Below are 22,565 nucleotides of genomic sequence, written 5' to 3' on the forward strand. Positions count from 1 at the left end.
TGAGTCAACACTAGAATTGCGAATTTGACAACCTTGGAATTAGGAAGGTAATTTAAAAATGAGAGAGATTCTGACTTATGTTAAAAATTATATAAAATAAAAAAATTTGATAAAAAAATAATAAACAAAATTGATTAAAGAAATAAAACTAAATAAAATTTAAAAAAATAATAAACAAAATTAATTTAAAAATAAAACTAAATAAAAATTAAATAAAATTAAAAAATATATATAAGTATTAATGAAAAAATAATAAACAAAAGTAATTAAAAAATAAAACTAAATTAAAATTAATTAAAATTAAAAATATATATATATATGAATAAAATAAAATAAAAAAACAGAAAAATGGGTAAAATGGTCATTTGAATGGGAGAGAGAGGAGGAGAGGGGGGTGCGGTGTCAGGGGAGGGGATTGCTTTAATAAAAAATTAAAATTAAAAAAAAATGGCACTCTATTTTCCAAAAATATTTTTATAATATTTGATCAAAATTATTTTAAATTCATAACATATTTAGTTAAAATTGTTATAAAGCATTTTTAATTAGATCATTCTCAGTTGGAAAATAATATTTTAAATAAAAGTATATATATTTCCTTTTCTCTGTCATTATTTCTTGATGAAACTGAATAGATTATATGAATTTTATATAAATTTAAGTATAGTAGATAATTATTAAAATAGAAAAGGATGATTTATTTGTAATTATAAATTTTAAATATTTAAGATCATTTTGATAAAAAAATTAGGATTAAAAGAAATATATTATATAAAATACAAGTGAAATAATTGAAATGAAAGAAAATGTCGACTAATTTTGTGATTATAAAATACTTTTAATTTTTTTTAAAAAAAATCAATTATTATATTATGGGTATTATGATCTGGCCCGCGAAAGTCGATCTTAGATCACGACACATTATATAAAAGATGATGATTTATCCGGACACGTGGCATAGGTGAAAAAGACCCGGTTATCACGATTGACTTGATCGGTTGACTGGACTTAATCGGACACGTTCGACTCAGAATCCCTATCCGATCACTCGCTCCATCTCCTCGACCACTTGCCTTGACCCATTGGTCACAATCTCTGCAGTCCAATCTTTTTTTGCTCGCCAAATCTCTCATGTGGTCACAATTAAATCCAATCCGTCAGACATTCACATCACTGCGCCCATCAGATATGAGACCTGATGCGGAGCTATGACGGTGAGGGAACATTCCATCCGTAATGATCACGGATGATCATGACCAGATATTTTCCATACCCTGACAAGATATCCCATCTGACAATATAATTTTCTCCTTAATAACAAAATCTAATGCGTAGATATATTTTTCTTAATTAACAAAAAGACAAACAGATATAATTCTCTATCATTTCCGTCTATATAACTCCTAATATTGTATGCAGGTACGCAATACTACAATCACTCACTTCCTTTATCTGTTGTTTTCTTCTTCTTCCTTCCAGTAACTGACTTGGGCATCGAAGTTGTCGAGCCAGAGACACCCCTAACCTTCTTTCTCACGGTGTTGGTGTTCATAGGTCCCAGAGCTCATCATCTTATTCCTCCTCGCGACGTCCATCGTGGTGTTGCATGGCGGGTGACGCGTCTACATGCGATCTCAACAGGAACACATTATATGGGCATACAAAAATGGATAGAATTAGAAATAAAAATATTAGAGAAATAGTTAGGATTGCATACAAAAATTTAAAAAAAAAACACATTTAAGAGGGTAGAGATTTGATTAATAATAATAAAAATAAGATAAAAATTTACGCTCCAACGCTGTTTAGCAGACTTTTTATTTTCTCTCCACTGACGTGGAGGAGTGAACACATGAACGCGTTCAATAGTTTGAACGCGTTCATGTGATAGAGGTGGGCCCCATTTACTTTTTTATTATTTTTAAGTGTTATAACGTTTGCACCATTGCAGATGCTCTTATGTCAAGGTGCAGAGTTTTATACTTCATCAGCCTTGAAATTCAACCTCTTAGTCATTATCTAATTATACCATCTATTTACCATCTAAGCTAAGCCCGTGGGAAAGGATTGATTGTTGTTGTAATACTTATTTTATGTTTAGTTATATAAAAAATATAAAATTATTAATTTTTTCTTAAATAGGACAGAAATAAAATAAATACATATTTTATAAGTACAAATAAAGAAGACACGTTGAGTCGATATAAAAAATAAATAGATGAATAAAATAAAATAAAAAGATTTTTTAAAAAAAATTCCTCTTATTTTATTCCATTCTCTACCATTACTTCCCCAAATCCCCAACCAAGAGTAGGATTGATTTATTTTATTTCTCCGCGTGGGAGGACTTAATTTACACGCCTCCTAACTTTTTTGGACAATTTCAACGTAACCCTCAACCTTTAATAAATTTTAAAAATCTATTTATGTTTTATTAAAATAAAAAAATATTTAGATAAAAATTAAAATAATGTCCATTATAATTTTAATATTTTTTTAATATGAGACACACTTTATAATAATAATGGAAAATAAAGTGTGTCTTTTTAGTTGTGGCTGAAATATATTTTATATTTAACCCTCAAATGATAAATTATTTTGTCTAACCAATGCAATAAAGATAAAATAAAAAAATTGAGGGGTGTTTTTTTTTTTAACATTTAATGAAATTTTGGGGGTGTTTTGGACAGTTTCCTTTTAACTTTTTAATTCGTCTTCATTCCCGGCCCCAATCTGACTCCTCAAGCCGTGCACGACCAGCCGCTCTCCGGCGAACTCCCAATCCTTCGCTTTCACTCTTCAAGCCTCGCCGGAGCATATATCTCACCGCAGCGGCTACGAGGAGGGGGAGGAGGAAGAGGAGTTGGAACCTGTCGGGATGCCGAGAGCTCGAGCGCAACGCAGAGACCGCAACCAGATCGAGAAGATGAAGAAGGTGATGACGATGGACCCTTCGATTTGGGGGCGCCTCCCCGACGAGATCCTCGACCGCATCATCGCCTTCCTCCCTCTCAGCACCATTCTCGCCCTCCGCCCCACCTGCCGCCGCTTCCGCTCCTTCCTCTCCTCCCCCGCCTTCCTCTCCCTCCTCCACGCTCAGTGCACACCTTCCTACCTCCTCCTCTCCCACCCCCAGTTCTCCGACCGCTGCCTCCCCATCTACGACCCCGTCGCCGACCAGTGGCGCTCCGTCTCCCTCCCGTCTTCGTTCGCCGATGCTTGCTCCCCCTCCTCCGTCCTCCTCTCCTCCGCTTCCGGTCTACTCTGCTTCTCCCTCGGTCGCTCCGCCCTCCTGGTCGCCAACCTCCTCACCAGCTCCTCAAAGGTCCTGCCTTTGCCAGTCTACTCCGCCTCCTCCCCCTCCGCTGTCACTCTCGTCTCCTTCCCCTCCCCTTCCAACTCCAAACGTGGGTACAAGATCTTCCTCCCTTCCGACTCTGCGGACGCCGTCTTCATCTACGACTCTGCTTCCCTCGCCTGGACCCGCTTCCCGGGCTTCGAGTCCGTCCTCCACCGCAGCAATCCCCGACAAGCCGGCGCCTTCTTCGAGGCCTCGCTCTATTTCACCACCCCCGAGCCCTTCTCCGTGGTGGGATTCGACCTCCGCAGCGGCTCTTGGGATATCGGAGCGGCGCCCGCCCTGCCCGAGCACATGGCGTTCGTCCGGCTAGTGGGCGGCGGCGGCCGGCTCTACCTCGTCGGCGGGGTCGGAAGGGATGGAATCTCAAGGAGCTTGAAGATATGGGAGCTGGTGGGGAGGGCTTGGGAGGAGCTGGGGCGGCTGCCGGAGATGATGTGCCGGAAGTTTGTGTCGGTGTGCTACCACAACTATTCCCACGTGCAGTGTCTGTGGCACGAGGGCCTGGTGTGCGTCTGCTGCACCACCTGGCCGGAGGTGCTGTTCTACAGGGTGGCGAGGGGGACATGGCATTGGCTGCCAAGGTGCCCCATGCTGCAGAATAAGTGGAGCTGCGGCTTCCATTGGTTCTCCTTCTCTCCTGACCTCTTTGCTCTGGTTTGACTCCTACGCTTTCGATTAGGCTTTTTCTTTACTGCAAGAACCAAATGCTTGATGAAACTGACTAAACAGATTGAAAATTTCTTCTCATCTTTGTTCTTTTGCATGTACAGTTACAGCTTCTCCTATTCTACACTTGTATGAGACTTCAATTTTATACATCTTCTTGAATCTCAGTCACCTGGTTTTCTTCACTAGATTAGTTTGTGTCGAAACTTGTCGATATTGTGCAAATTCAAATATGTTCCCATGCTTAATAAGGTTGATAAATGTAACAGTTTTCTTTTTTCAGTTAAAAGTTTTCATCTTCTATATCATGCATCAGATTTCTAGTTTCGTTTGAGTAGAAACTTATCGACATTATTCAAGTTTATATTGTGAGACTTCACAAAACCTCTGGTCAGGTTCTTTGTATCGAAGCAATTCTACCTATAATTCTTTGGAGTTCTTACTGAAACAAATTCAAGCTTCTAGAACTACATAGTCATATTTCTTATCAGATTCAATGATCCTTCAGAAGGCGACTAGTACCTGAGTAACCTACATAGCACATTGTTTCTTTAAAGAACCAGAGAACACTCACCAGATAGAAAAGTTCAAAGTCAAACAGAAAGTAAACGCTTATAACGTGTATGAAAAGTTCATACAAGTTAAAAACTTTATATTCTTTGCCTGGGTCTCCTTTGAACTTTCCAACTGATGGTTTTGAGTTTTGACTTTTTGATGGCCTTGTTGGATTTCTTCAGAACTCTCATTTCTTGGATCACTTAAATTAGACTGTTTCTGATTAGGTTCTATCTCATTAGGTTTCAAGTGATATAACCAAAAAAAGGGAAACTGAAAAGAAAAATCAAAGATAGCTTATCTGAACTTTGACAAACAGAAATGACAAACCTGGTTTAGAAGATTCTGCATTGGCTTAACTTTTAGATCTGATATTTGTTATTAAAATATTATGACATGGTGATGGAGAAAAAGTGGGGATTGTTTAATGGCTGTAGGACCTGCTTCTAGAGCTTCACCTGCATGGTTTGACTAGAATATGAAAAGCTAATGGTTTCATTGAATCTTCCATGTTTGTTTGTTGCTTTTCTAAAGACCATAAGTAATTTCTAGTGAGATCATTTGATATGAATTTAGTTTGATATTTTAGAAGTGTTTGGGTGACGCTGGAAGTTCTTAAATTCGATTCGTCCCAGGAACTTATACATTGATATATATATATATATATATATAGGTGCCTCCAATAATACAAACAACATGCTTGCTTTTTTCTTCTAAAAAACTTCTCTTATAATTGAAGCTTTGAATGATTGAGATTGATGATCTTTTTTATTTATATTTGTGATGGCAAGGTGTAAGAGACAATTCATCATCAAGGATAAGAGTGATACATTTCATAAGAGCTGGTATAATTTAATTGTTATACACAATATTTAAATAAATATATATATATTAATTGAGAAAAATAATGATTAAATTTAATAAATTTATGACTTTATTTAAAACGAAAAAGATTAAAATAATTAACAATAAATATATAAGACTATACAACATTTTATTTGATTTTTCCAGAATTTAAAATAAATTTATAAATATTTTAAGGGGATAATTCAAAGTCATTATCCTAAATAGGAATTAAAATTAAAATCCGTAATTTCTAATTCGGCGCCGTCTTCCTCCTCTTCGCGCGTGTGCCTGTCTCGTGTCGCCGTCGCCGTCGCCGAACCCTCTGCCGTTTTCTCCGCCACTGCCCTTCGTCGTTCCCGCGCGCGCGCTGCGGGAGAAGCGGCCGCAAAACCGCCGCGCGCCAGCCTCTGCCACGAGCCTCTGCCGACGTCGTGTACGCCACCGTTGCCGCCCACCACCGACCCCCAGCTCCTGTTCCTGTCCCTGACAACGTGCCACCGCCGGCCACCGTACGCCGCCGCCGGTATTAGGGTAAGGGGTTTGACTAAACCTAATTATCATTTATTAAACTGTTAATTAATTAATCTCTGATTAATACATTAATGTAACTAGTTGATGATCACTTATAGGTTGGATGATCTATTCATTGTTTTAATTAGATTAATTGAATGTTGATTAAACACCGAATAATTAGAGATTAATTGAGTAATTAATTGAATAACGAAGAAGTACTAATTAGTTGATTGATTAATTGCTTAATTAGATTAGTTATTTGTTAGATTAAAGAATTAATAACAGATTTATTTAATTAATTGATTACTAGTGCCTTTTTTTACAATTCCAATAAAAGTTCACTTGTGATTTTCTCCCATTGGAATTTAAGTATTTATCTTGAACATAATAATATTTTCCCCATTTTTTAATAATTTTAAAATATCATTTTTAAAATTTTTTAATGAATTTGAATTATTTATGAGAGAAATTTTTATCATATAATATAATATCATCACGCTGGATTGGGCCTGTGCGTTGTAGGTCTTTGTCAGACCGGAGCCTATTTATGGGTTGGGCCACAGGCCGGCCCGGCCCTCTTAAACACACTTTCTAAAGCTGGGTTTTTTTTTTATATGCGATTAAATTGCTGCAAATAAAGAATTTTAAATTTGATTTTTGACAGTTTTAACCGGTCCAATGGACCGGCGGTTAGGATTATTCTTTTCCCATCTCCCCGGTTCAGCCTCAGCTAGGCTGATCTTCTCTCCTTCCATCCCGATTCGGCGCGACGCACACCCAGCCACGACGTAAACCCAGCGGAGCCTTCCGCCCGTGCTCGCTCGTCGTCGCCCACGTTTGTCGGTGCTCGCGATCTCCGCCGCTCGCGCCGGCCTCCTGTAGCATCGCCCCTTCCGTGCCCAGGCACCCACTTTTCTTCCTCCCTCCGAGAAGCAGCCTCCTCCTTCTCCTTCCCTCCTCTTTTTTCGCAGACAGAAACGCCGGCATCTCGAGTTCCCTCGTCTCGACGCGCGCAGTGGTGAGTCATTGCACCCGTCTTTCTTTTTTGGATTTTTATTGCGTTGTCGTATAAAAGAGAACGTTGATTGCTCGCTGTTTCTGACTGCAAAAGGCTCCTGGGTGAGCGAGGAAGGAGGTGTTTACATAGGTTTCTCCTATTTGTTCCTCGAACCGGGTGAGGCTGTAAGAAGAGATGACATCAGGTAGAAAAATGAGCAGGAAAATTGAGCAGCTAATTCAATTTTGGGATGCCAGTTGTTGAGGGGTGATTTTGCATCAAGGGTTAAGGGATTGATAGATGTTTTGGCTAATGTTTGTTCCTTGGGAGTTGGAGTCAAATCTTAAGAAAAGTGTTGCTGTTTATCTTTTTTCATGGGATTTTTCAAAGTTTATGTAAATTATCAAGGTTTTCTTCACAAAAACATCATCTGGGTGTGAGCTTATTCTTGGCCTTATTCTGTTTTGAGGTTATGTTATAATTGTTTTTCCCCCTTGTCCTTCATGCAGTGACCATGTTCGATGATTCAGATACCATTGATGATTTTCTTTCTCCCACTGAGACTACCACAGGTATATCTTAAGAAAAGTGTTGCTGTTTATCTACTTGGTTTTTCTTCCTCATTTTTCAAAGTTATCACAGGACGACAGTTGGGCAAGTTTCGTCCTAAAGCTCGTGCTAAAGCAGTCAAGGTTGTCTCTGCTTCTACCAAAACTTCAGATGCTGCCCAAGATGCATCTGCTTCTTTGGAGCCAGTGGCTCTTGATTCTCATTCTGAGCTTGAGACAGAGCAAGCCCATCTCCAGCTTTGCACTCCAGCAGAAACTGTACCACAACCTAAGGTCACACAGACAGAATCTGGAGCATCCCAAGGTAAACATGCGGATAATTTTCAGCTGCATAAAGAAAATTTGTCCCAGGTAAGATGATCTTTTTTCTCAAATAATCAATTTTATAAGAGAAAACATACTATGTAAGTTAACTTCTTTCAGGATGAAAGTACAAGCATAAATTTGAACACATCCATTGATGATCCCCTGAAGCTTACAGGTAAATTTATTGGATTTATTACTTTGATTTTCATCTAGTGATTAACAGATATATTCCTATCTATCTGAACTTTCATGCCCTTAGCACCTAATGAAGTAATGAGGTCATTCTTTTTCAATGCAAACAACACGTAAAGGAGTTCAAATACTAGAGGTCTATTTGATTCCATGCACATAAATCCATTTTTTATGACTAATATCTATGGTAAAACTTCTTTTATTAATCAAATATCAAGGAGTTCTCAACTAATTGGACATGTTGAAGAATCCAGTGTGAAAAGGAAGTCCATCAAATCTTTTTGAGAGAAAAGTACCAGCATGTATGAAATGGCCAAATCAACTGAATTAATGCTAGATGTTATGGTCAAATTGTAAAAAATGTTGAAACCTGCTGACACATGGCCAACACAAGTCTGATATAGTGTCTGATCAGAGAAAACACACAAGAATTTGACTGAATTAACTTGAACTAGATCAAATAAGATAAAACTCACAATCCTCTCCTTTACTCATCCGAGGTGTGGATGTTTGACTGAGATGACTACTGATTGCTAAAGAATTCAGTCGAAGTGCCACTAAACCTCTGCAGTTTCAAAGTTGATTCATGAGGTCTGAGGTTGAGTTCGTGAAACCTAAAGTTGAGTCAGTGCAACCCGAGTGAAGAAGATCCCCGCATGTGTCACCCTGGGCGCTATTTATTTCCTCTTGAATGGATGCTTCACCTACCAGATGGGTGTTATATTAGGGATGTGTCCTAAGGCAATCGTATGATTGTATTATTTATTGAATAAATAGAAATTCACTGTTTAAGTGCATATTTTATATGTTTGATTAGATCTTAAACTTGTCCACTGAATGTCCACAATACATTTCATAGCATGAGAGAATTTGTGATTGGATCACAAATTGTGAGTCTCTCTACATGTGCAATTATGAAAGTATTAAAATTATCTCTAGTCGATGAATTGATGAAAACGGACGTCATCAATTCTGTTGAGATTAGCACGTTTATACTCTTTGGTTTATCAGACAGTAGTTTTTACTAGCTGGAGACACTGGATGTTGAGAGATAAATATGGATGCTAGTTAAAGGTAACTAGTTCATTGGAGTGACCTGCCGTGAGACTTCATATGGTTTTTTCTGTATGTCAATGAAGATCTCATTACAGCTTAAGTACGAGTTTTCTTAAACTTGCAGTATTCAAGTCACCTTGATCGCAGAAGCTTATACTTTGACATTTTAAGCAAATATCTCTAAGGAAGTGTGAATCCGAGATGATTGGTATAAGTTGAAGTACCCGAAGGTGTTTGAATAACCCATAGAGGATTCACCGCTCTTTGTAAAGGAGATATATACCCTATGGCCACTTATTTGGATTGTTACTGAAAGTCTTTGACCAAAGCAACACATGTCAAGAACGTGGTATTCTTGGACACGTGTACGAGCTCGAATCCGCAGAATAAGGAAACAAACTTGGGCTAGGTGTGACGTAGTCAGCTTGGAGATGACTGACACACACAGATTATGTCCTGAACCAAGCGGGTATAAGACGGTGAAAGGAACGATGCACGTTTCATTATAGCTGCTGAAGGATTTAGAAATTGTTCTGAAATCAGTTGTTAATTTTTCGATCAATTGGGGATCATGATGTACTACTAGGTGCCACTCATGATTGATCCAAAATTAAGGATTAATTACGGACGACTAACATAATCGGAAACTTATTGGGTCACACGTACTATAAGTTTTTGGAAGGACTTAAAACAAATGTGAAAATTGAATTCTCAGAACAAGAGAATTTCGATTAGACTAGACAAAGACAAAATGATGGGTCTTGTCTTATGAAGATGGAATAAATAAAATCGGAAATGTTTTGGTTATCGAACCAGACAAATCGATTTTGAATCAAAGATTGAATCAACTTGGTTTGGTTTGTGATGGAAAATATTTTGGCAAAATGGAAGGTATGACAGGCTTCGTCTTGAGAAGACGAAACAAACGAAATTTGTTTAGGTTAAATCGGAATTCGTTTGGTTGCTTAATTAAACAGATTTGATTATGAACCAAATCGAACCGGACTTGACCCGGTTCAAGCTGAACCAGGTTCAAGCTGAACCAGATTCAAACCCGGTTCAAGGGGAAAACTTAAACCGGATTCACCGGTTCCAGTGTGCTCCTTCTCAAAAACGCGCGATCGCGTTTTTTCATCCCGTCGCGTGATTAAGGAAGTGAGTCACGGTTGTCTTCATCCTCTCGGCTGGTTCTTGAGCAAACTAGGAAGGGAATCCCGGTTGGTCTTCTCTGATCGGGCGGTGAAGAAGGAAGGGCCGGGGCTAGGGTTTGGCTTCATCTTCCTTAAAAGGGGAGGTTGCCGGCTGTGGTTAGTGTGTCAGAAACCCTAGTCTTCTTCCTTCTTCCTTGTTCTCTGATTCGGCTGCCCCTCTGCCCGATCTCCCCTGATCAGGACAGGCCGCCGCCGTCCCTCCGATTCCGGTCGCCGGAGCTTGCCAAGCCAACCAAGATTCCTTCTATTGGTTCACCACCAGCCGTCGGCCAGGGAGTTGCTGCCGTGTTCATTGTTTGCTGCTACTTTCTGTTGCTTGCTGCCGGAGTCCAAAGTTTTGGAAGTCTCCATCATCATCGGAAAAGTTCCGGCATTGTGCCTGAGAGATTACCAGAAATCAGATTACCGGCGATTGTTAGAAAACCCGGAAATGAACGCAACGTGTGTTGTTGCACATTTCCGATATTAGAGTAATCTTTTATATCGACCTTTGCTCTGATTGACGGCTAGTACCGCGATCAGCAACACAACTCGTGATTGAGAACCTATCCCAACAAAACTTGACGTGGATCACTGATAGAGGCAGACTTTGAGAAAGCTGTTAAGTTTAGGTATACGTAGAATAAATTTGTTATTCTGAAAATTTTATTTTCTCAGCTATTCCACAAACTGTGTTTTATCTTGCATGCATGGTTGTGAGTGTTGTAATAATTTAGATTATTATTTGTTTTTCTTCCGCTTTGTACGTTTTTGAAATGCATAAACACGCGCAACGTACCGGGCCGATCCCTACAATGGGCACACAGTTCTTATATCACTGGTGCCAGCTTCTAATTTGTTATGGTTGAAGTGCCTTGGTCTGAATTTGGCCCTCCTGACACGTGTCTGTTTACTCCCAACAATATGTGGGTAATTTTACCCACATCAGTGGAGGATTCCACTTATGCACACAATAACCTTATTGTTCCCACACATCCAAAGAAGATTTGCTGCTCCTTCAAACTTGCTTTCATCACAGTAGAAATCTCCGAACAGCATTTTCATTTCACCAACTAGGTATATTAAGGGTTATGTTACATAGGTTGGAGAGTGAAGTGTTGGTCCTTAAATCAGAAAATCTTTGGAAGATAATGTTGTGCTAAGGCATGGTGACAGCATCGCATATCTGATAAAGATGGTAAGAGTGTTGACAGTGAGTGCTTGGAGTAGAGTGGGCAGCTAATCTTACAACCGTCTGCATATCCAACCTGCTGACAAACTATCCCTGTTTCCACTTTCCTCCACTCCTCACTTCCTGGCCACTGCATCAGGAGCAGGTGATTGAGAGTTTGTGTGCAAAGACAGACCATAAGCTTATGATAGGTGGAGGTGAGCTAGGTTGAACAGTGGAGACAACTGAGTGTTGTTTTGCGAAATCTATAGTTATCTATGATTTAGTTTTCTGAATTTTCTCATTAGCTTTTTCTTCCAATTGTTTTCCTTGAGGTTCATCAGTACCTTGATTTTTGATATTCTAATCTATGTTTCCTTGCTGTTTTTCTTGGCTGTAGTTCTCTTTCCTGGTTACATTGCTCTGGAAATTATCATCGTTTTGTTTTCTAGTAAATAATCTGCGTGTCTTTGTTTTCAATATTGTTAAAAAAAAAAAATCTTCACCCACACAAGTTGCTTATGTGGCTACATAAGCTTATGTAGTCAGGAGGGTATGCCATCAACATATGGCCATATAAGGATACTATGGGCTATACCATTGAACTAACTCCTACACCTGCTATATTGTTTGCAACAATTGGTTATCATATATGGCAATAATGCTATGTGTTTTTAATTGTACATATTACTTAGATTGATATGCAAAATATTGATTTGAAATTACTGATTGATCACACTTATTAATTCTATCATTAAGCGATTGTTAATATGGATTGCTTAGGTTGACTAATTTGATGTATTTTCTTGTGTAAACTCATTTTGACACGTGTTATATATTATCTTCAATATGTTGAATAATCTTATTTGAAAAATATGAACCTCATATGCATCCGCATATGCATTTGTGTGCTGTTTATGCATTATGAAGTGGCTTACTTGCATACTTCCTGCATATGGTCTGAAATCTTTATTTTCATTAGCTTCATATTCATCATTTATTCATGTTAGTTAACTTTATAGGGTTGAGATTAGCAATTTAATATATATTTAATGATTCTCCTCCATTTGTTGCATATCCAACAACTAGTAGATTTAGAGGATTTTAGTTTTCCTCAATTCCAATTCTCTTTGTAAAAATTTAAAAAAAAAATCATAGAGGATCTGAGATTGATATCTTTTTTAATGTTTGACAATTAGTAATTTTCACTTGTCCTTTGCACAGAGGTCATGTTCAATGATTTGGATTCTGTTGATGATTTTCTTTGTCCAATGGAGACGATCAAAGGTACCTTTAAGGAAAAATGTTTGGGTGTTTATTTACTTGTTTTTTTAAAAAAAATAATATCTTATTAGACTATGTCATTAGCTACCATTTTTACACTCACAGAACAACAATTGGGCAAGTTTCGTCCTAAAGTTCGTGCTAAAACCGCTAAAGTTGTTTCTGCTTCTACCAAAACTTCTGATGGTGCCCAACATGTGTCAGCTCCTTTAGAGTCTATTGCTTATGATGCTCCTTCTGAGCTTCACAACGATAAAACCTGTTTCCAGTCTTGCATGTCCAGTTCCTCTACAGTTTCGTGTCAGCACGGATCCATGCTAGAATCAGTACAGCAACCAGAGGTCACGCAGACAGAGCTTGTAGCCTCCCAAGGTAAACATGCAGATAATTTTCAGATGAATGAGGGAAATTTGTGCCAGGTAAGATGATCTTTTCTCAAGTAATCAATTTTATGTGAGACAACATTTTATATCAGTTAACTTATTTCAGGATGAAAACACAAGCTTAACTTTGAACGCTTCAGATGATGTTCCCCTAGAGACTGCAGGTAAATCTGGAAGTCTTTCAAATTAGATTTTTCACTTATTTTCATCTAATGACTACAGATATATTCTTATTGGTCTGAACTTTTGTTTTAAGGCCCAATGGAATAATGGTGGTAGTTATTTCTTAATACAAGCACACATAAAACTCATATATTCAACTTAACAAATGTTTGATAGAGTGTCCTAGATTAGCCAAGTTGACTTTAAGTCTATGTCATTATAGTTTCTATGCATATAAATCCATCTGTTTATATATGGTAAATATCCATGACAACAGTTTTTTATTAATCAAACACCTAGGAATTCAGATTTTCTTGTCTAAGTGGATGAGTAGAAGAGCCCCATGTGAAAATTTAAGTCCATCCAACCACCTTGAGAGAAACATATGAGTGAGTACAAAATGGTCAAATAAACTGATTGTAAATGGTGGATGATTTTGCTTATGCACACAAAAACCATGCTAATCCCATGCCTATCCATCAGAAGACATACTACTCCAAACTCCTTTTCATCACAGCAGTCATCTCTGAAAAACATTCACATTCCACTAACCACCTATTAACTGAGCTATTGTCAAATAGGAGGGTTAGCCAAGGTCAATGTTGGTCCTTAAATCAGAAGAATAAATATATTGAGATAATGCATTTGTATTGCATCATAGGATAACTGTTCTTTTATATCAGATAGGATGGAAAGACTGTTGAAAAAGAGAACTAGGAGTAGGGTGGGCATCCAAAACAAAAATCCAAAATACCAAATTAGATCAAACTCAAACCACAAGCCACAAACTAATAATGTATGCATTAGGAATTTCAGTTAAGTTTGGGAGCTTATATGTTTTGGTTTGTGTATGAAAACTTGCAGTTATTTCAGTTTAGTTAGATTTGAAATTTTATAATCAAACCATAAATCACCCTTGGCTAGTAAATATTATCTGGAAAGTTAATTACTTTTCCCCTCTTTCTGAAAGCCAGCATTAGGAATTTCAAAAATGAAATAATGACTATTACTGTTGATATTGAAATTACACTTTTACAATGAAGAAGACGTGATGATCTTGAGTCTTGGAACATGCCGCATATCAGATGAGAGGATGGCTAGAAGTATGGAATTTTTCAAAGCCAAAAAGAGCTAGAGATATACTTGAACAAAAGCCAATTCCAAACAAGTTGTATTCAAGCAACCTAATCATTAAATACCAATTAAAGGGTAGCAGCTCACAGAATCCGATATTATTAGAAAAGATCTTAAAATTTGAGAATTGAACCAATAATTATACTTTTGTGTGCATTTTCTATTGCCTTTTTTTTCCTGTTATAGTGTCAACCTTTAACACAGGATTTGCAATGTGCTAGGAAATTGGTCACATTGTTACATTGTTGTTCTTTAGGTATTGAGGAAATTACTGACAACATAGGCCACGGAACAACTGTATCTGAACAAAGTATTATGTCAGATGCTATGCTAAGACCGCTTGAAGTTTTGATGTCTGATGATGATCTACATCCTTCTTCAAGTGATCCGCAAGAGGCGGTACAAAATTTATCTTCTTCACCATGTAATTCATGATTCATTTTGTTCTGTTAGTTCCGTAGCTTGTTTTTTTTTTTATTTCCTTTGCTTTCTCGTAGGAGATAGAAGCGCTTTGTGGCCTTGAATCACTTGACAACTTATCTGTTCAGCATGGTAGCAAAATGGGTAAGGAGGCAACCAAAATGGTTTGGAAATATTAAAACAAATGAGATTATTTCATTCTTGCATGATCCTGTTTAAGTATTTTCATAGTACTGAAATTTCTACTTGTTTTCTTTTGTAATAGGCTTTTGGATATCTTTTTTGATTTTAATTCTTTTTTTTAGAAGTTGGAAAAGTAAGCAAATTCAAACCCAAAGTGACCAAGCTACCTTCGAAAAAGGCAACAGTAAAATCTGTTTCTTTTATCCTTCCTGATGCTTCCTGTTCTGCTATTCCTGTGGAATCAAGTTCTGCTATGGACACTTCCTCCATACAAGCAACAATCCATAGCCCTGCAGATAACCCTTTGCACACTTCAGATCCAGCATCAGATTGGAATGGAGAACATCAAGTAGATTATGCAAGGATAGGAGAAGAGGTTATTTCCTAAAAAAATAATCTTGATTAACTGTCATTATATGCGCTATCTCTTATTACATCTGAAGATAGTGATTTACGGTGTTTAAGCCATTTTGGTCTTTTGATGTCAAATCTATAATTACATTGATATGTTTCTGCAATTTTGGTATAGCGAGGCATAATTAATTGATCTAAATTAAGAAACGAGCACATTGATGAATGTGTAAAGGAGTATGCTAGTTTTTGTAATTATAGATATCGGTTCTAAAGTTTAGGCAAACATGCAAATTGGTGGAAAGAAGATGGTTTCTTGCTCTTATGGCAGTTGACAGTTTAAATGCACAATTAACTTGCTGGATGTCAAACAAATGTGAGGATCTTACATCTACACTCTCACGTTCTCAAGACTTGTCCAGCATTTGCCTGAACCAAGTATCCTCCTGGGTACTGCCAAGTGCCAAGTGCCAAGTGCCAAGTGCTGTCCATCAGTATAAAACCTTAGAACAGCATACAAACTAAATCCATTACTAACAAAAAAGAAAAATACAAATTAAATCAGTTTTTTACTTGGATGTTTCACTTTCACCTATAGTAGATTTTGTAACTTGAGCTGCCTTTTATAAACTCTACCTCTTGTTTCTTGCAGAATAATGGAGAAAATGAGCTTCAAAGAGTTCCTGAGGGCATTGATGTGATGTCTGAATTTCAATTTATTGAGGAACCTAAGCACCAGAACCTGGAGAGAACTACTTCAGAAAATGACACTAATGCCAGTGCTACAATATCTACTAGAAAACTGAGAAAAAGGACGGTCAAAGGCATGGCTGGCAACCTTGAAGGAAGAAATGATGGTGATTGTGGTGCTGAAGTCGATGAAAGTCAAAGTCATGATGGACAAGAGGATGAGAATATGCCAAAGCCAAAGAGGGCTGGCAGAAAAAGGAAAGGACAGACAACTGAAGACCCAAAACCAGCTAAGAAGGGCAAGAAAGTCTCTTCAATAGCTGATTCTTCTGTTGAGGAATCATCCAAAAAGAAGTTCCCTCATGCTACAAGGCGAAAGAGAAGACAAGGTAATTACGCTTCTTGTTCTACTGAGTGTTTTTTGCTGCATTCTGGTAGGAAGTCAGGGAAACCTGGTACAATCATATCTTTGTATCTCTAGTGAACAAGACTTTGCTTCAAACACCTGAAGAGGAGATTGACCGAAGACAGATTTGCATAAAGGACCTAATAATGCTCGCAGAAGCTAAGGAGCGTATATCTGTACGTCATCGACTTGATTCTTTGAAATTTATCATTGTCAGTGGTATTTCATTTATATTGTTTGTGATGTATTATGCAGACAAAGGAACCGACTGCAACGGGTAATTTATTCTCGAATAAGAGGTATGAAAAAATGTTACATACTATAGAAAACCAGAGTTCTTTTCTGTGCATTTTTTTCATTATTGGTATATACACATTTCATGCCATAAAACATTAAGTCTGCTACTTAATGTTAATGCTGATGTCATGTTTGCCTGAAATCCATCCTGGGAACATATTTTATTTGTATATGTGGTTAAGTTTATTCTGTAAAGCGCCAGCTCTAACAAACTCGTACCATGTATTATTACCTTATCTAGCTTGAGGAGTGTTATGGTGTGCATTTCTGACACAGAATGCATCTATGCTGTAGAGGGGCAGACTGAAACTAAGTTGCATAGCGTGCAGCATAACTACAAAGGGAAGGATATGACACTAAATGTTACTGTTTATGGAAATAGAATAGAGCATAAATTGGATATTACTAAATAAATAATTGTGCATGTTACTTTGCATAAGTTCGTGTATGAGATGAATTTATTTCCTCCCTCGTAGTGGTCAACTACAGCTTTCCAATTTACCTCCTCACAGATGGTTGTGGAATCAACCGTGTGGGGCCACTGGGGTGGCGGATTCTACCTTTTGCTGAAGTGTATGAGATGAATTTATTTTAAACGTGCAGACACGGGGGAAGCTATTCCTCTTTGCATTTGTAAAGAGTTAGTTAGAGTTTTCTGAAGATATCTGTTTGGCAAACATACTGGAAGATAAATAATAGACATAGAGCTATTGATAAATGACCGGGAATTGCAATATCATGAAACCACAAACTCTAAAATAATTTTCACAGACATGGTTCCTCTTGGCAGTCATTTCTTTGATCCTCCGGCATGGATTTAATCAAAAGTTGATGTTTTTTTGCCCCCACGGGTGTGATAAAGTGGTAAAACATTCAGAGAAATAATTAAGCGGACTAGGATTTAAATCTCACTAAGGACGAATATTCTGGAGATCGGCTTCTGAGTACGCATAAGCTATAAGTTGTGTTCCGGATTTACTCGGTAGGTAAGTTAGGGGGGAAGGCTGTCTATCTAATAAAGGGCAACTTGGTGTATGAACGACTTGAACCTGTGGCCACAAGACTGTCTATCTAATATAAAAAAAACATTGATGTTTTTTTCTTTCATTTTTGTGACAACTGTGCCACATCATGTCATAATTAGGCTGTTTTATACCATTATTTCATGTGGCTTCTGTAAACATCTTGCTTTGCTCACCATTTTTTAGAAAAATGTGTTGCATAAAGTTGTAATCGAACTGATTGATCATAATTTTATGCGTTACTAGTTCCTTGGATGACGATGGCCTTTTTGGTGAGGATGAACAAACAAACCGTTGTGGTGGTGGCACAAGTTACCCCAATCAGCCAACTACAAAGAAATTGAACTATCATTCATACTCAAATAGGCTTCCAACTGTCAGATGGTCAAAATCAGAAACACAGTTGCTTTATGAGGTAACTTGTTCTTTCCAATTTTCCATTGTCACATGAATTTGTCATAACTAGCTGATCTAATGATATGGCCTAGTCTGTCCCTTAATCCATTTTGTTTGTATAGTTAATTCCTGTATTGTTCTCATGTACTTCACATATTCTCATTCTGTTATACATATTAACATGCAACTCAACTGGAGGCTTAGATATCCAAAAAGCCTTGTTCGAGCCAAATTACATGGTTTCTGACTTATACATATACATATAGAGAGAGATCTGCTGGATTTAAGTGGTTCTTGATAACTCTATCCATTTCATTGGTTTATGTTTGATTTATCCCAAGGATGGTTTGATTTCCATACCATGTGTGCATGGCTGCATGCCTTGATATGCCAATGTCAGTGCTTTGCAAGGTAAAATGTAAATGAGGTTTTTTTTCTCTGCACACTCCAGTTATTTCATCAAGTGATGCTAATAACTTTGAATATTATATGATACAGCATCGTCATGACCTTAGGTGCAAAATTCTTTCTTGACAATCTGTGAGTATCTGGAAATTATCAAAAGATCTTTCCTTGGTAGATGGGTAGATTGAAACATGTAGGTGAAGTTAAAAATGGTAAAATATTTAGTATTCTTCTTAATGAAGATTGAATATTGGTGTTGAATGTGTAGAATACTAGTTAGTTGTTTAGCAGAAAAAATGGTGGAAATTATATAATGATGGAAACCCTTTTTGTGACTAGAATAGTGAAAGAAGCATAATGATATGTAAGTATCCATAGTGATAAATTCCAAGTCAACCACTACAATGTAAATGAAAACTCTTCAAAATTCTGAAGCTCGACTTACACTTTGAAGAGATGGGTGACAGGATGAATCATAATAAACCTTGAAGGTAGACTTACATCTTCAAGAGATTTGTAGCTTGAAAAGTCATAAGATGATGTGAACATTAAGAGGTGTATAGTTGCTAAAATTACTGGCAGAGAAGCAAAGAAAAGTTATCTAATAGAAAGTATATGATACTTTGAACTTTGCAGTTTGCATTGCACATTAGGCAGCAAGTTTTAAGAATGGAGAAAAAGATATTTATCAAATTCGTTTTGCTAGGAGAAAGGGACTAAAACTGAAGTTATATTTAGTATATTAAATATCTGATTAGTGGGTGGTACCAGTGGTGTGTACCAATCTGATGTACCTGATCACCCAACCACAAAATATTAAGCGATTAGACATATAGGAGCTATATGAATAGATTATCTCAACCCTTATGCTCTTTCAAGTTATACCCTTGATTTTCTGTAAAGTTTCTACATTCACATGATACTAAAAACCATAAATGTTGAGATTTTCTATGGATGGAGCAACACTCCACTGTTAGTATATCAATTATGCATGTATTGCTCTCCATGGTGGAATTGTGTTGGAAGCAACATCTAGTTGGTAGGAGACTTGATTGTAAGACTAATTGCTGAATAATAGATCCATTTAGCACAAGAAGCGATAAAGATGAAACTTGTTTGATGAAAGCAAACAAACATTTACACTTTCTATGCTTGAACCCAACTTAGTTCACATGCTTCACTTCATGGTTGACATTCCTCCATTCATGCTCTCCCTCTTATTAGGATTCTTTTTATGATATCAAATGGTTTGCGTTATCTTGACTAGAACTTCTCAAATGTATCTCTTTCAGATTAAGATGCAATTTAATAATTTACTCCTCTGACTTATAATATTGTGAGATGATAAAACTCTTACTAAACCAGGCCCTCGATTGATTTAATTTGAATGCAAATATATGAACATATCTATCCACTGGGTAACTCAACTGTTAATTAATGCCAAATATTTAATGGCTTCCACTGTCTGCCATTTATTTGTTTCCAGTTGGCATGTTTATTCTTTTTTGATCAGTAAACTAAATGCTTATAGTGGAATACAATTAAGCCTTGTCCAAATAGAAACATTCTTCATCCATGATACTCAAATCAAACATGAAGCACTCAAAATTATAGCTGACTAATGTTCAATAATCTTGTCTTCCCTATTTGAATAATTATCGGGGAAAAAAATATGATGTGTCGTATTTATGATGTTCTGATGGATTTTCGATAGGCTATTCGGCAATTTGGATCGGATTTTGAAATGATACAACAGTTATTCCCTAATCGCACACGACATCAAATAAAGCTAAAATTTAAAATTGAAGAGAGGAAACATCCTTTGCAAGTCCGCGATGCTTTATTTCATCGTTCTGAAGGTATGTGAGTGGATTTGGCTATTTTCGACCATATATTATCTGAGCTGTGTTATTATCTGATTCCTTAAATTTATGTATTGCCATATTTGAGACCAATTTTATACAGAAAGTAATAGATTGCGGGAAATGAAACCTTATCCTACATTGAGGTTTGCTGTATTTTTTTTTCCCTGCAAGTTGCTTTTCCCCTTTAGCATCGTAATTGATAGTATGCCATTATCTAGAAGAGTAAAGTTATGCATAATCAATCAGTGTTTCAAAAGGTGTCGCCCTATGTGTTAAAGTAGGAAGTGCTACATCTTAGCAACTTAGTAGTTGAGGCAAGAAGAATATTATCTAGGCCTAAGGAACAAAAATGGGATGCCTAATATTGCATATTACCTCCCTATATCTTTTGACCTTCCATATTCATCTTTTGGTACCTGATTGTACCTCGATTTACCTCCTTGATTGCAAGGCAAAAGTGAAAAAGAGAAATAGGAATGCCCAAGGATAGCATGAACAACAGTGTTTCCTCCTTTTTATCTTTTTATTTGCAGTCTTGCAGACAATAGGCAAAATCAGTGACATCGATAGTCCAAAACATGTGGTTCTTTTCTCCTCTCACTCTTCCCCTCAATAGTGTGATACAACCTTTATGGTACATTTTGGTTTGCATTCTTCCCCTCGCTCTTCTCCATAATGATCCATGCACCTAACTTCACAAAGAAATTATGGTTCTTTCCAAATCATGAATCAACAGATGTTACCTATACTTGTTTCATGAAAGATATTGCAGGAATTGGAAAGAAATTCAGTTGCCTAGTCCATCCAAAGTTGTTAGTCAACTTAGTGACAAAGGTAACAACCAAGTCCAGTGTATCGCTGGTGTAGCTAACTTAGCTGAAGTGATGCAAGTTATTATATTGCTGGATGGGACAGCAAATGCAACTTGCTGATATAAAGGGAATTAATTCATTTTAAAATTAAAACAAGAAAGTACTGCTGATGCTGCATCAAGTGGTATTAGTAAACATCTAATTGCTCTGTAGCCTTGTTCTCTACCAGTTTTTTTTCTGTGCTAAGAACAAAACAAATGATTGGGGGTAGCTTTGAAGTTCAAGTCCTATATATTTTATGCTTATGTTTAATCCAGGGAGCAGCTTCCCATGAATTATTTAGTGACGCGGCTATTACACTACTACCTGTTCTTCAATTAATTCAAAGCATGTTAAATTTAAAAACAGAATTAGATATACATTTTATTTAGTAATCATTGTTGATAGCCCCTTTTGCAAAATAACCTTGCACACCCCCTTTCACCTGCAATCTGATTGATATATTAGTTTTATTTTACAGATTTTTCACACGTTATGCAAGTAATTAAGATGGTCCGAGAAAAGGCCGAGACATCAGCAAAAGAAGAGACAAATGATGATCAGGAAAATGCGTCACAATGTAACGTTGATACAAATGAGGTATATTTTTAACGTCTCTTTTGAAGATCTATATTTTCTTGATTGGCTCGGCTTCTCCTTGATATGCGGCTTATATATCATCTATGCAGAAAGAAGCAGAAGGCATTGCTGATGAAGGAGATGGTTATGGAGGTAGAGATGAAGATACTAGCTATCCAGATTTTGATGAGCATGAGTGGGATAGCTGTACTTACCGTCGTGATAAGGAAGAAGATTCGATATGGGATTTCTGAATGTCGTGATCACTTTTCTATCAAGTATGGATTGAAGTTAAATCCATCTCTAACCTCCGTTGTTTGACAATCTCTTTGACACAAACACTACTAACATTTTACTTTATCAATTTTTGCTGATCGTTCGCAACTGGCCTTGTGTTAAAGTTGTCAGTCTTCCCCCCTTGTCTACAATAACATCCATACAAATTGTGTGAATTCCTCGAGAGCAAGAATTCATATTCTCTGTAGTCACGATCTTGAAATTTGTGCTCTATGCCAAGTAAATGCACTTCAGATTTCAACTTGTATTTTGCCATCATAAGCAGTTTTGTTTAAATTGTCTTTTTACTGCTTGTTGGGTTTGTAATTTTTGCATGTATGTTGAATTTTGATTGAATAATTATATTATGTTGGTTTGCAGAATGGACATAAAATGCAAACTTGAATAATTATTTCTGTTTAATTTACTTAATTGATAT

The 22,565-nt window shown here is 37.0% G+C and overlaps 2 protein-coding genes across 2 annotated transcripts; both read left to right on the forward strand.

Annotated features, from left to right (window-relative positions):
- The first annotated feature begins 2,739 nt into the window (after positions 1-2,739).
- Positions 2,740-4,260, forward strand: LOC141841667 (F-box/kelch-repeat protein At5g43190-like). The gene has a single exon (XM_074729846.1). The coding sequence runs from the start codon at positions 2,879-2,881 to the stop codon at positions 4,019-4,021; it is 1,143 nt and encodes a 380-aa protein (XP_074585947.1). The 5' UTR covers positions 2,740-2,878; the 3' UTR covers positions 4,022-4,260.
- Positions 4,261-6,604: 2,344 nt separating this feature from the next.
- On the forward strand, positions 6,605-22,434 carry LOC141841166 (uncharacterized). Its single transcript, XM_074729294.1, is given in 19 exon segments — positions 6,605-6,671; positions 6,674-6,819; positions 6,878-6,959; positions 7,448-7,510; positions 7,581-7,858; positions 7,931-7,988; positions 12,647-12,709; positions 12,812-13,125; positions 13,196-13,253; positions 14,642-14,784; positions 14,883-14,949; positions 15,111-15,364; positions 15,992-16,418; positions 16,511-16,611; positions 16,691-16,734; positions 18,001-18,169; positions 20,270-20,414; positions 21,753-21,871; positions 21,961-22,434. Coding segments are annotated over 19 exon segments (2,727 nt in total). The 5' UTR covers positions 6,605-6,619; the 3' UTR covers positions 22,105-22,434.
- Positions 22,435-22,565: the final 131 nt, after the last annotated feature.

This window comes from Curcuma longa, chromosome 11 (assembly GCF_044706935.1).
Source record: "Curcuma longa cultivar G26 ecotype Majalengka, Jawa Barat chromosome 11, ITB_CL_G26_1.1, whole genome shotgun sequence".
Classification (NCBI taxonomy): domain Eukaryota; kingdom Viridiplantae; phylum Streptophyta; class Magnoliopsida; order Zingiberales; family Zingiberaceae; genus Curcuma; species Curcuma longa.

Excerpts from the sequence above, each read along its gene's own strand:
- LOC141841667 (XM_074729846.1), top strand. The coding sequence starts at position 2,879 with ATGCCGAGAGCTCGAGCGCAACGCAGAGACCGCAACCAGATCGAGAAG.